Source organism: Artemia sp. Qi Xiang Cuo, chromosome 8, assembly GCF_049724085.1.
Source record: "Artemia sp. Qi Xiang Cuo chromosome 8, ASM4972408v1, whole genome shotgun sequence".
NCBI lineage: Eukaryota > Metazoa > Arthropoda > Branchiopoda > Anostraca > Artemiidae > Artemia > Artemia sp. Qi Xiang Cuo.
The window spans coordinates 21,621,866-21,634,003 of record NC_142801.1 but is presented as its reverse complement, the minus strand read 5'-3'; the positions used below and the strand labels follow the sequence as shown (position 1 = coordinate 21,634,003).

Below are 12,138 nucleotides of genomic sequence, written 5' to 3'. Positions count from 1 at the left end.
CTCTCCTCAGACATGGGGGAACAAACGGCTGCTGAGCCTTCCCCTTGAGGCAGATCCCGTTTATTTTCGATTCTCATTATTTTGGGTTTTCACTCCAAAATTGACTCCCCCTCACCCCTGCCCACAGAAATGGAGGAAGGACGGGCCTCTGGGCCTTCCCCTTGAGGCAGATCCCAATTCTTTTCGATTCTGAGTATTTTTGGTTTTCTCTCCAAAATTGACTCCCCCTCCCCCCTGCCCTCAGAAATGTAGGAAGGAGGGGCCTCTGAGCCTTGCCCTTGAGGCAGATCCACTTTATTTTCGATTCTGAGCATTTTTTTTTTTCCCTCCAAAATTGACCCTCCCCCCTCCCCGGCCCTCAGAAATGTGGGAAGTAAGTGCCTCTGAGACGTTGTCTTGAGGCAGATACCATTTTTTTTCTATTCTGAGAATTTTTGGTTTTTTCTCCAAAATTGACCCTCCCCCCCTCCCCAGCCCTTAGAAATGGGGGGAAGGAAGGGCCTCTGAGCCGGGCCCTATAGGCAGATCCAGTTAATTTTGGATTAGGTTTTTAGTTGGTTGCGCCTCATAATTCGACCCTCCCCCTCCCCCCTCCTCTGCCCTAGGATTTTGGAGTATTATGTCCCTCAGATCCATCCGCTAGTGGCCGATACTATTTATTTTCGATTCTGTGCCTTTTTGATTTTAACTCCAAATTTTACACATCGGACAGGTCCAGCTAGGTCAACTCATAATGTCATTCTATTATCGTTAGTCATTTTCATAGACTTATGTTTTTTCGAAATTATAACAAATCAACTGAGCCAAAAACCCCATCGGGGTTACCTTAGCTGTTAATCAGTTTAATCCTTTTTTTCCCCACCTTCATACAAACAATAATTAGAATCATACACAATCCTATTATTCAAAACATTAATTCATATCGTTCATAATGTCCAGTTTGTGAATTCCTTATCCCTTTTTGCAAAAATTTCAAATACTCCCTGTCTTTGAAAAAACTAAACCAGACTATACCCACCAAACCAGACTATACCCACCAAACCAGATTATACCCACCAAACAAGTCTTGCTATAGCAGGAAGGAACGTAAAGGCCCCAAATCCATAGGTACATGCTCTGGAAAAGTGCCAAGGAATGTAAAGGCCCAGAAACTTATAGTTGACCCAGAAACTTGTCTGCTTGGCCCAGAAACATGTCTGGTTGGCCCGGAAACTTGTCTGGTAGATTTTGTATAGTTCCATATTCAATTGACAACAATAGCAATAATCAGTCTAGTAATCTGCCATGGAAAGGTGCCAGGGAACGTAAAGTGGTGGAAATACACCGGAGGGAACATAGAGTAAGCAAAGTATAACCTAGATTACTACTTGCATGAATCTCTCGTCCTTCAATGAGTGAGCGACGGCCAAGAGAAAAAAACAGATGATGTAGTACAGCTTGCAGTTCTGATATTTTGGGATATGCTGGCAAGACCATAAAATCAGAAGACATTCCAAGGCTACATCTTCTTACAATACCCTTGCCTATATAAACGGCTTGTTTCGTATTATATGAATAGATCTCCAGCTTTAGCAAGAAAATCCAGTCGTCTCCACACTGACTACATGCATGAGAACTTTTTGCTTTTTTGACATTTTTGATAACTGGTGAGTTTTTTTTAATATTTGTCATGACACGGGTAGTTGGTTGGAGGCGTACTTAGAATCATCACTGAACAGTAGTGTCTCTGGATTTACCTATATTTTCTAAGACTATTTGAAATGATTTTTTGAAAGCAATTTTGGCTAATATGTAAACTTCTATACATTTAGGAAGAAAAAAAGGAGGAAGAGAAAGAAAAGATAATCAGAGAAAGAGAAAGACTTCACACCAATCCACATTAAAAATAAACAAGGATGTCAATATTTTCTCCCACTGAAATTGTCCTATCTTCAAGCACTGGAAACGTGATTACATATTCTTCCTTTAACGTTTTAGCTCAATTTTATCGCAAGGAAAAATTTTACAGATTTTTTTAGATTTTTTTTTTAGAAATAAAACGTACCTGGGGCACCATGTTCTTGAAGCTCTCCATAATACGGGAGGATTTGTTTTCTTGATAATACGAAAAGATGCCAGTCACAATGACAACAGTTGCCAACACAATTCCAAGATAAAGCTGCGGTGAAGAAAAAAAGCATAAAAGTACGAAATAATAGTAGTAACGGTTGTTTCCTCAGGAGGGGAGGTATCGGACAGGAGATCCTTTCCATTTTTTCTAGGGTCAGCCCTGTATACTAATTTTCTATAAATTCACAATTTGTACATTTAATTCATATACTTCAACTTATAAATAATATAGAAGTTTACCATATTCTTAATCGTTCGCCAACCTAAGGAAAAATTATGAAGTACATAATTGTAATTAGACAACACAAGTGTAATTATAATTGTATATTGTATAAGTGCACAATTGTGTAAAATATAATTATAAAATTAAAATACATAAAATATTTTAATGTATGTAAAAATTTAAAAATTGTAACCTACTTCTTGTTATCAACTTATGGAGACAATCTTGAGATTTAGCAGAAAGTTTTCCAAAAATAATTAATTTCTTCAAAATAGACTCGTAAACACTTTTCCTATATAAAGGCTATGCAATTGCTTAGCCAAAACTAGTACAAAAAAAAAACTAACCTTTTGAAGAAGACCACACAATTTTTTTTAGTCTATATTTTTTTCATTTATCATATTTTCTCTTCTTTGTTTCATAGGTCATGTATAGCCAGTGTGGTCTTAGAATGTATTAAAATGGTTAATCGATTTTCTTAGAGAAACAAGCAATAACTATTTGAAATTATACAAAAACAAATAAAGAACCATGTGCCGTAGTTTAACAGTGTTTCTTTAACAAAGAAATCGATTCTCACAAATGGACAGAAATTTAAGAAATGTCTTGCCCAAGATTAAAGATATATATTCCACCAGATACTCCTGGGAAAATTTTTAGGTCCAATTCTAAAAACTTGCCATAGCAAAAAGAAAATTTTCAATGCACTTAAACTTGAACATATATCCGAGTCAGAAAGAAGTAAGTAAAACTAAAATGTACTAAGAAAAAATTGTGTTGTACCAAATATTTTCAAATGTACCGCAATTCAGGACCTCTGAATTGTACCAAAAACAGTACAACTGTACCATGTAGGCAACGTTGGTGTGTGACTCAGAGTACTCAACGAAGATCTATATTTCCGCGTTTTGCGAGAGCACAGTCATAGAACTCTCTCCTGGAGGGTAGAAAGGTATAACAGATAATGTGAGCCAGTTTAAGAGTAGGTCGAAACGTCACTCTCTGGGAAGTTGTTAGTGATTTAGATTAAAATTTATTTCGTTGTTTATTTTTATTAATTCTATTTATTTATTTTTATTAATTTTACTTATTGTTTTCCATTTTGTCATTTTCAATTTAGAGGCAAAGCATGAATATATAATAGTAGATTATAAGGACGGAAACAATTATCATATACAACCCAATGGGTTTTCCCGATGATTGTTGAAAGGTGTTGTTTTTGCTAATAAATTTAGTTGTCTCTCTCTCTCTCTCTCACACAGAGGCGTTTTTAAAGGGGGGGGGGGGGGCATAGGGGGCACTTGCTCCGGGCGCAAAAATTTTAGGGGTGCAAAATTTAAATACATTATCTAACGTTTATAATTATTTTGAAATTTTATTTTTATTAAAATAAAGTAGAGGGCACAGATGTCCGTAAATATTAGCAAATTGAATTCCAACTTTCATTTTTTCCATATAAAGTAGGAAAAGTCAGATCTGAATAAAATGGAATTCTGTAAATAAATAAAAATTTATTTGAAATTTTCCCTGAAATTGGAGGACAGGGGCGGTTGGGGTATTCAAGATTTGGTCTGGGCGCAAGAGAGGCCAGAACTGGTGTCACATAGTTTAAACGAAATATTTTTTTTTTGGTTCTATACATACTTGGGGAAACAAAAATTATTCAGCAAAGTCAATACTTACGTTATCCTTTAGCATGTCCTCATTTCCGGATGAAGCTTCAATTCCATAGGCAAGGAAACACAAAAAAGCGCCTGTCCAAAGGAGTAATGCAAAACCACCAAAAAGGTTTTTGCAAAACTTGATCCATTCAGGGGTTGTTTTAGGTGGGGTTAGACAGTTCGGACCATCACGTTCCATATTACTACGAGCTTGAGCATTAGTTAAACCCTGGGGAATAAAAAGCACAAATAAAAAAAAGAACTACAAGAAAAAAGATGAGGCCGTCATGTTTGAATATTTATCACAATTCTTAACGAGTAATAAAAACCGTCTCCCCCTACGCAATTCTTAACGAGTAATAAAAACTGTCTCTCCCCAAAATCATTTGACCCTTCCCTCTACCTCTAAGAGTCTATACCCCTAAAGTTATGTTCATTTCGTATGATTTTTGAACAGCATTAATTGGTATGAAAAATACGGATTTGTTTTTGAAATCATATGAATCCATGGGAGCGATACTGACCCAAAGCGAACGTATCTGCCTCATCATTTGCCTTTATGTTCAAGGTCATCAGACGAATTTTATGATTTTCAAAAACTCTCCATTGAAAACCTTTAAATTTTGATTCGTCACCACGAATCGTAAACTCAATTCGTAAACTTTCCAAATCTATGATACTTTTCGCCTATCTATCTACCGTAGCAAATTTTCAATTTTTAGTGAATTATTTTGTCATAAATTTTTATTACAGTATTATTACCGTTAGCGAAAGATCAAGTTTTCGTAGCATTAAAAACAAATTTTTGGAATATAAGTATTCTGACTTGAGGCTTGAGAGTTTGAGCCCCCCCCCCCTCTATGTTCAACAATGCATATAGATTTGCTGCATTTTAGAATATATTTTCCCAGTAATCTTCCTGTGAGTCCTTATATAATTCGTTTGGGGCTTTCTCCCCCTATACCCCTGCAAGCAAATACAATGCTGATGGACAGTTTTGGAAGGCCGTATCCAGGGGGGGGGGGTTAACCAGTTTGACCCCCCTCAAAAAAAAATTTGACCGAGTCGAAAATTAGTAACCCCCCCCCCCCCCGAAAAAAAATTCTGGATGCGCTCTTGTAGTTTTGAATAAAATGCATTTTACGACCATATCCTGAAGTAGTCTATCCTGAAGTCCTGAAGTAGTCCATATCCTGAAGTAGTGACATCCTGAAGTAATCACTGTCTTATTTTAACTTTTTGTTTCGCAAGCTTTGTAGCAGATGCTAAATATTTTCTTTTATTATTCCCGCTTGGAAAGATTGCAAGGGTTCAAAACTGGTTTTTTTTTTTTGATTATTCAAAAAACTGGTTTAGAAATCAGTTCCTAAAAATCTGTAATATATGTCACATGCTAAGCATCGAGTTCTTTGTTTTCGAGTTAACAAACCGGTCCAATTTGATTCTTCGAAATAAACTACAACTAATGCTAAGAAACATACACATTCTAAATACTCTGAAAATAAATGTTAATGGGTTTTTGGGATTTTTAAAAACAAAGGTTACAGAGCGACTACGAAAAAAAAACACTAAATTTATCACATGTTTTTTTTAGAGACTCCTGAAACATTTAAAGTTTCAGATATTTATTCTTCCAGAGGCTCAATCTAGGACGAAAAATTTACCCCGAAACGTCATATGCGATAGGAATTGTATCAGGCACGTATTTAGGGAGCCATGGCCTCTCCATACATCTCAAGTACTTATGTATTATAACGACCCCACTCAAGAAGTGAAGTTAGGTTAATCCTAAGAAATATACCTGAACATAATAAAAATATAATGCTTTAGTAACAAAATCATGGAAACTAAAACAAAATATTATGGAAAGCAGGCGGCCCAAACGCGTTATATTAAATACTTAACTTAACCAAAATACCAACTATAAATTAAATAGCTCATTAAAATATACCTATACAGTAGTTTATCTCACTGTGCCAAAGCTAAGTATCTCCGAATGCAGACAGACAAACCGGATTTACGCAAACAGATCAGATCAAACTTCTTGAATGGTGTCGCTATAATATATAAGTACCTACTGTAGTACCAACAGCTGCGCAGGTTTCTCCTCTGTCCCCATCTATTCAAAGCTTTCCTCCTTACATCCACCCAAGAAGCCTAAGTTTCCTACACACCCTTTCTTACGACCCTTTCCCGCTCTATCCGGGGATGATCTGCTTTTCGTTTGACCAAAAAGGACGATCTTCGGCAATCTGTCATCCCTCATTGCAGACCGTGCCCAAGACATCTCAACCAATCTCTTATTATATCCCTCCCCCTAATTTCCTACGCTTCGCATAGTTGACCGCAGTAATTATTCCGCGCATGCGCTAAACCCCCTCTCATATAAACAGGGGTGTAATTTGCTATGGGGCAGGGGGCGACTGCTCCCTCCAGACCTAAGTTTGCCCCCCCCCCACAAGCCGAAATTTAGTTTTTGCAAAAGAACTTGTCAAAAACTAAGATAAGCCTGCATAATTCAATCATCCAGAGAAACAGGTCAGTTTTCTTTAGTAAATATTTGTCTTTATGGTTCTATATGGCTCATTTTTCATTTTTCACTGTCATTTTGAATTGATTTGGGAAAATTGGCCCCAACTTCCTCCCTCCCCCCTCAGCCGAAATTACGCCACTGCATATAAACAGCTTGAACTGGCACTACAGGATTTCAAATATTCACCAGTGAAACATTGCAATTGGCAACTCTTCCATGACAGCCATGACAAGACCCGACCCTCTTCCAAAAAGGAAAAAAAAATGTTGACATTCCGAAATTACAACAACACGCTATTTTACTCATATTTTGTTAGTTCTTTTTAAAACAGGAGGTTAATACACAATCTCAATTTCGTTATGCATAAAACCCAGTAACCGCAATCACTATTATCGGATTACAAAACTTGCGAATCTGATTCCAGGTGACTAGGCGCAAAAATTGAAACAGAAAATTATGACAGCGAATCACTTTATTACTTTTGGTCAAACGCAAAACGGACAGAAGAATAGGCAAAGACAAAAGCTATTCAAATCGATGGATTACCCACATTCAAAGACCGTGTGCACCATATGACGCGTGGCGGAAGCGACACGAGGAAGCAGTGTGTGGGTAGATTGTGCCATCCATGGCACAGAGTTTGTCTAGTGGCGCTCCAAGATATACACCAGGCAGGACAGAGTGAATAACAGAACAGTCTAAATACAGGGCTATTGACAGAGAGAAATGGGGGATGAACAGGGACCTAAAGGGAGCGTGATCAAGAATGATCAGCGTGATTCCAATGTTGATTACACAGTTGAAAAATTTGGCCCAAGGCCTAAGTTCTATAGACGGTCAATGTTTGGATCTACTGGTACAAAAATGTGACATGTGAGCTTTTACACCAAAAATATCCTATTCCTAAACCATGAAAGACGTGTTTCTTTTCTACGATATGTTCAAGAATCTAGAAAGTTCGAAATGCTCAAGATTTCCCTGATAATTAGCAATATCTTTATAATTTGCATATAGTTGATAGTTTTTCAAACTTAGCCCCCCCCCCCCCAAAAAAAAAAAACGGTTTGCGTATTGCTTACCCACGTGAGATGTATATGTAACACATTCGTAGTTTAATCCATATCCCCAATCCAAGACAGGAAAATTAAGCAAGAAAAACGGGTTTTAATTTTTATAAAGCAGTGAATACAGTAAAACAAACACTTAATTAAACAAAAATACTCCGAATATTTCGGCCCCACGTCCGGGAGCCTTTCTCAACTGGAAAAAAAAAAGAAAAGAAAAAAATGAAACAAAAAATGTTCTTTTTAAAAACCTTAACTTACATCAACATAAAAACATACTAAACACCTAAAGAGAAAAAAAAACAACAACAACAAAAGAAAAAATATAAATAAATAGGAAACAAAACTCACATATTGAATAAACACTTCCATTCACTGGCGTATAAACAAAATCGAATGTCTATATTGATTCAAACACGCCTCCTCAAAGTGCCAGGCCAGACAAGACAGGGCCGGCCCGACTGTAGAGACACACACGTACGACAAAGAGTACATAACCCATTGAAAAAAACACAAATTGCAAAAGTGTGGGTTAAGTTTTGGCACTAGGCGATAAACCACAATTTTTTCCCATCGCTATGCAATGCAAAATATAACAAAAATATTCTTCAGAAGACTTAATTCCTCGTAAAACAGGTTTCTGTTTCAAACGATTACTTGCCACTTAAACTGAAGTAGATAATATTATGCAAGATGTGAAATGTTTGATATCGAATTCAGTGAATTTAGTTCAAGGATACGTAACACAAGGCAGTCATTAATTGGATTAATTGGAGAGTGGATATACAGTATTGAAACAGTGACTTGCGCTAGTTTAGCCAGTCTTTATCTTGATTTGTGAAGCAAGTAGGCTATAGAGATTTCGGCGATTTTACATGCATCAAGGATGAAAAAAATCGGTTTTCATTCGTTAAATCAATACATAGCCAAGTTCATTCTTAAATTTTGTTAGAAAAACGCTAGGTTTTTTTTCGAATCTGAAACAACCAAGTATAGGTTAGCGGTTCACTGAAATGGTAAATGAAAGTACTTTTGTCTCCACTTATTGATGCATGCACAGTCACTGAAAGTTCTGTACTTCAGGGATGCCAAATCGCGAAAATCTAGGGGGGAGGGTATATTTTTCAAAATCTAGAGGATAATTTTTTAATTAAAATACCAAAAATAAGGTATTTTTTCAATACAACATCAAACAATTTATTTTTAAATCTCGAGGGGGTAGGGCATTGTTCCCTTGCCCCTCCTGCAATTGGCACTCCTGTTGTAGTTGCATGGCAAATCAGGAAAATGACTCGTGAAACGAGTGTAAGTCACCGTACCAACCGAGTTTTCGTCCAAAAGAACGAGTATCATCATTATTGTTTACTCGCAATACGCCAAAATAAAATGCATATACTGTGAAGTTCTAAGCTTTGGACCGCTATTGAAAAAGAGTGGATAGATTAGCGGAAATAAAATAGCAAAAAGATCGAATTTAACATAGATACCCAAATGGATATATATTCTTTTTCTCGTTTCTGTACTGAGGTCTAGACCAAAATATTTACATTTTTCTCTTTCTTTCACTGTCTGTGAGTTACCGCTTTATTCTTTGTTTTCTCATATGTTTTTACTGGGGGGGAGGGGGGAATTTCCTATGAGAAAAATCCCTAGATTGTTCTGAAAAGCTCTTTTGACACGCTAAGTAACCCTTGACATTTCTCTAACCTCCCTCAATTTTCGTTCGCAAACATCTATACCGTTAAAGAAAATGGTTACTTTTGTCCTATAGCCACCACATTCAATATCTTGTATCGCGAACATAAGACAATAACCGCTTTTCATGGTCTTTATAGGACTACCAGACAATATTAGCTTCGGCTCGGTGGGAAACTACATTGTAGCTATATTTTAATTAAATACTTAATTGGCATTTTGGTTAGGTTAGTTTATGTAATTAATATAATGCGGTCTGGGTCGCCCCCCTTCCATAATTCTTAGTTGTAGTTTTCATAATTTTGTTGATAAAGTATCATATTTTGTTTTATTTCATTAGCATTAACCAGGCTTCACTTCTCGACAGTACTTGAGTGTGGTGGCTTTAAGACACAAGTACCGCAATATCTTTAAACTAACAAATCTTCATACCAATCCAACAGTTCGTGACCTGACTTATTGCCACGAGGAATGTCAAACCACCAGCTCTTGCTTAACCAACCCCTGCCTTGCCAGCACCTACTGATGGATTACGATTTAAATAAACTTTGAATTTGATGTCTTACGCAAGAGGTATATATCAAACAACGATTCTTTATATTGTAAAAAAAAGAAGGGTATATTTCCTAGTAATTCTATCGGGTATTCTTTCAGAGAATAGCCTTGGAAGCGTAAGTAAATAAAAATAGGTGTTTCCGAACAAAAAATTCCCAGTTCAAGCAAAACATTACAGTCTCATTTTAAAAGTACTTATTACGAAACATGCCCATAATAGGGTGTAGACCGATCACATTACATTCCGAGTAAAGATATTACTAAGAGAAAATAATTTTTGACTATGATAAAACAAGTTTTTTGTTTACTAATTGGTCTAAAAATATTCAGGAAGTGTAATTGTATTTAAATTTTGAAGACCCCATAAAATTTAGGAATTTTTATTATTTCTTACAAACCATGTGGTATTTCAATTCAGGGGCATACCAAGGCCGTATCCAGGGGGAGGGGGGGTTACCCGGTTTGCCCCCCCTCCCCCGAAATTTTTGACCGAGTCGAAAATAAGTCGAAAATTAGTAAAACCCAGGTAAAAATCAGTATAATTAGTCGAAAACTGAGTCAAAAATTAGTAACCCCCCCCCCCGAAAAGTAAAAAATTAGTAACCCCCCCCCCGAAAAAAACTCCTGGATCCGCCCTTGGGGCATACATAGAACATTTCTGTGTAAATATTTGCGAGAGAAGGCTGTATACAGGAGAGGGTACAGGGTTCCGAATTCTATCTTAAAAATGGATTGTTTAGCATTTCCTTCGAGGTTAAATTCCTATCAAAGATATTGCCCCGAGTCATTTATGTACGATTACGATAAAACAGTTTTGATTACTAAATATAAACAACTCCTACCATTCAGCCGTTTGAAAATGTCATTTTTCAATATGATAAAACGGACAGGTATCAAACTGTAGCATTTAAATTCGATTCTCACGAGGAAAGTGAATTTAACAACAAGTTCATCATTGAATTATCATATTTCTCTGCTTTTGTAATATTGTTGCACAATGGATTAAATACTGATGTCATGAACGAATTTGATTAGCATTTACCTTTAATTAGAAATGGATAAGAATTTAAAAACACATAAACATTAAATTTAACATTAAAAAAACTTACAGCTTAGCAGAAGGGAACGTTTTCCAAGAAAATAAAGCACTTTATTTCCACGCCTCTTGGCTCCGGCATAGTGGTGTTAATTGCGGGGGGGGGGGGTGCCCAGTCCCTGCTAGATTTTTAAAAATAAAATTTGGGGGGGTATTGAGAATAATTTTTCTGGCATTTTCATCAAACCATTAAAAAAAACGACACATTTGCTCCTAGATATCAAATAATATTTTTATCCCAACCCTCATTGACGCCACTGCTGACATATTTTGTCGCATTTTTCTTGGTATCCATATGGTTTCATTTCCTCCAAAGAACCTCGGAGAAGGGCGTCCTCCCTGTCAAGGTCGTACCCAGGATTTTTTTTTAGGGGATTTTACTCAATATTTTTTTTTTGGAAGGGGGGGGGGGGTTAAACAAAAAACCCTCAAAAAAGGTACAAAATTTGTTTATGTCCATTTTTTTTACGTTTTTAAGAGTCAGATAAACATTGGAGGGGGGGTTCAAACCCCCTAATCCCCACTCCCAGGATACGGCCTAGCTCCCTGTACAAAAAGTGTAATACTAGAAGCCATGAAACGATCATTTAAAAGCTTATACGAATTTTAGTACTGATGTTACCTTCTGGGTTTGTGACGAAATCGAGTTAAAATAAATATGAGTGAAGAGGGATACAGAGGGAAGCGGCTTTAACAGTATCCCTAGACAAAAAAAGAGCAAAAAATGTAAAGTTAATTTACAAAGGGACTCAGATACAGGAAAGTAAGTTTAAATTAATTAATATTTAAAAAACTACTTACGGTTTCAGGATTGCTTCCAAGCCTTTGATAACATTCTTCAATAGGGATTTTATGGAAATCAATATCCAACTCCTTCTTCAATTCATTCAAATCCTTTCCTTTCTTTTGCTTGCCTTTTGCCATCTGAAAATAATTTTTTGTATCATCCGTCAGCAATAATAAAAAAATAATAATAAAACAGGAAGCTTTAGGAGTCTAGTTATCAATGAGTCACTAATAAAATTGCCCAGCTCATAATAATAATAATAATCTTTATTTAAAATCCAATTAAAGCCATATACAAAAAGACTAATACTAAAGAAAAATTACACTTCATTTGACATCCTTCCCATCAATACAAAATTTCCTACTGCCACAATATAACGGGGAGTCCTAGACCTCATTAACTCACAAAGCAGCCT

The 12,138-nt window shown here is 36.3% G+C and overlaps 1 protein-coding gene across 1 annotated transcript in view; it reads right to left on the bottom strand.

Annotated features, from left to right (window-relative positions):
* Nucleotides 1–12,138, bottom strand: part of LOC148949243 (sodium/potassium-transporting ATPase subunit alpha-B-like) — a 156,493-nt gene that overhangs the window by 95,370 nt on the left and 48,985 nt on the right. The window contains exons 4-6 of the mRNA XM_089092660.1: nt 11,738–11,860; nt 4,016–4,222; nt 2,045–2,158 (exon numbers count right to left, since the gene is read on the bottom strand). Coding sequence (XP_088948786.1) covers nt 2,045–2,158; nt 4,016–4,222; nt 11,738–11,860 — 444 coding nt within the window. The remainder of the gene's footprint in view (nt 1–2,044; nt 2,159–4,015; nt 4,223–11,737; nt 11,861–12,138) is intronic.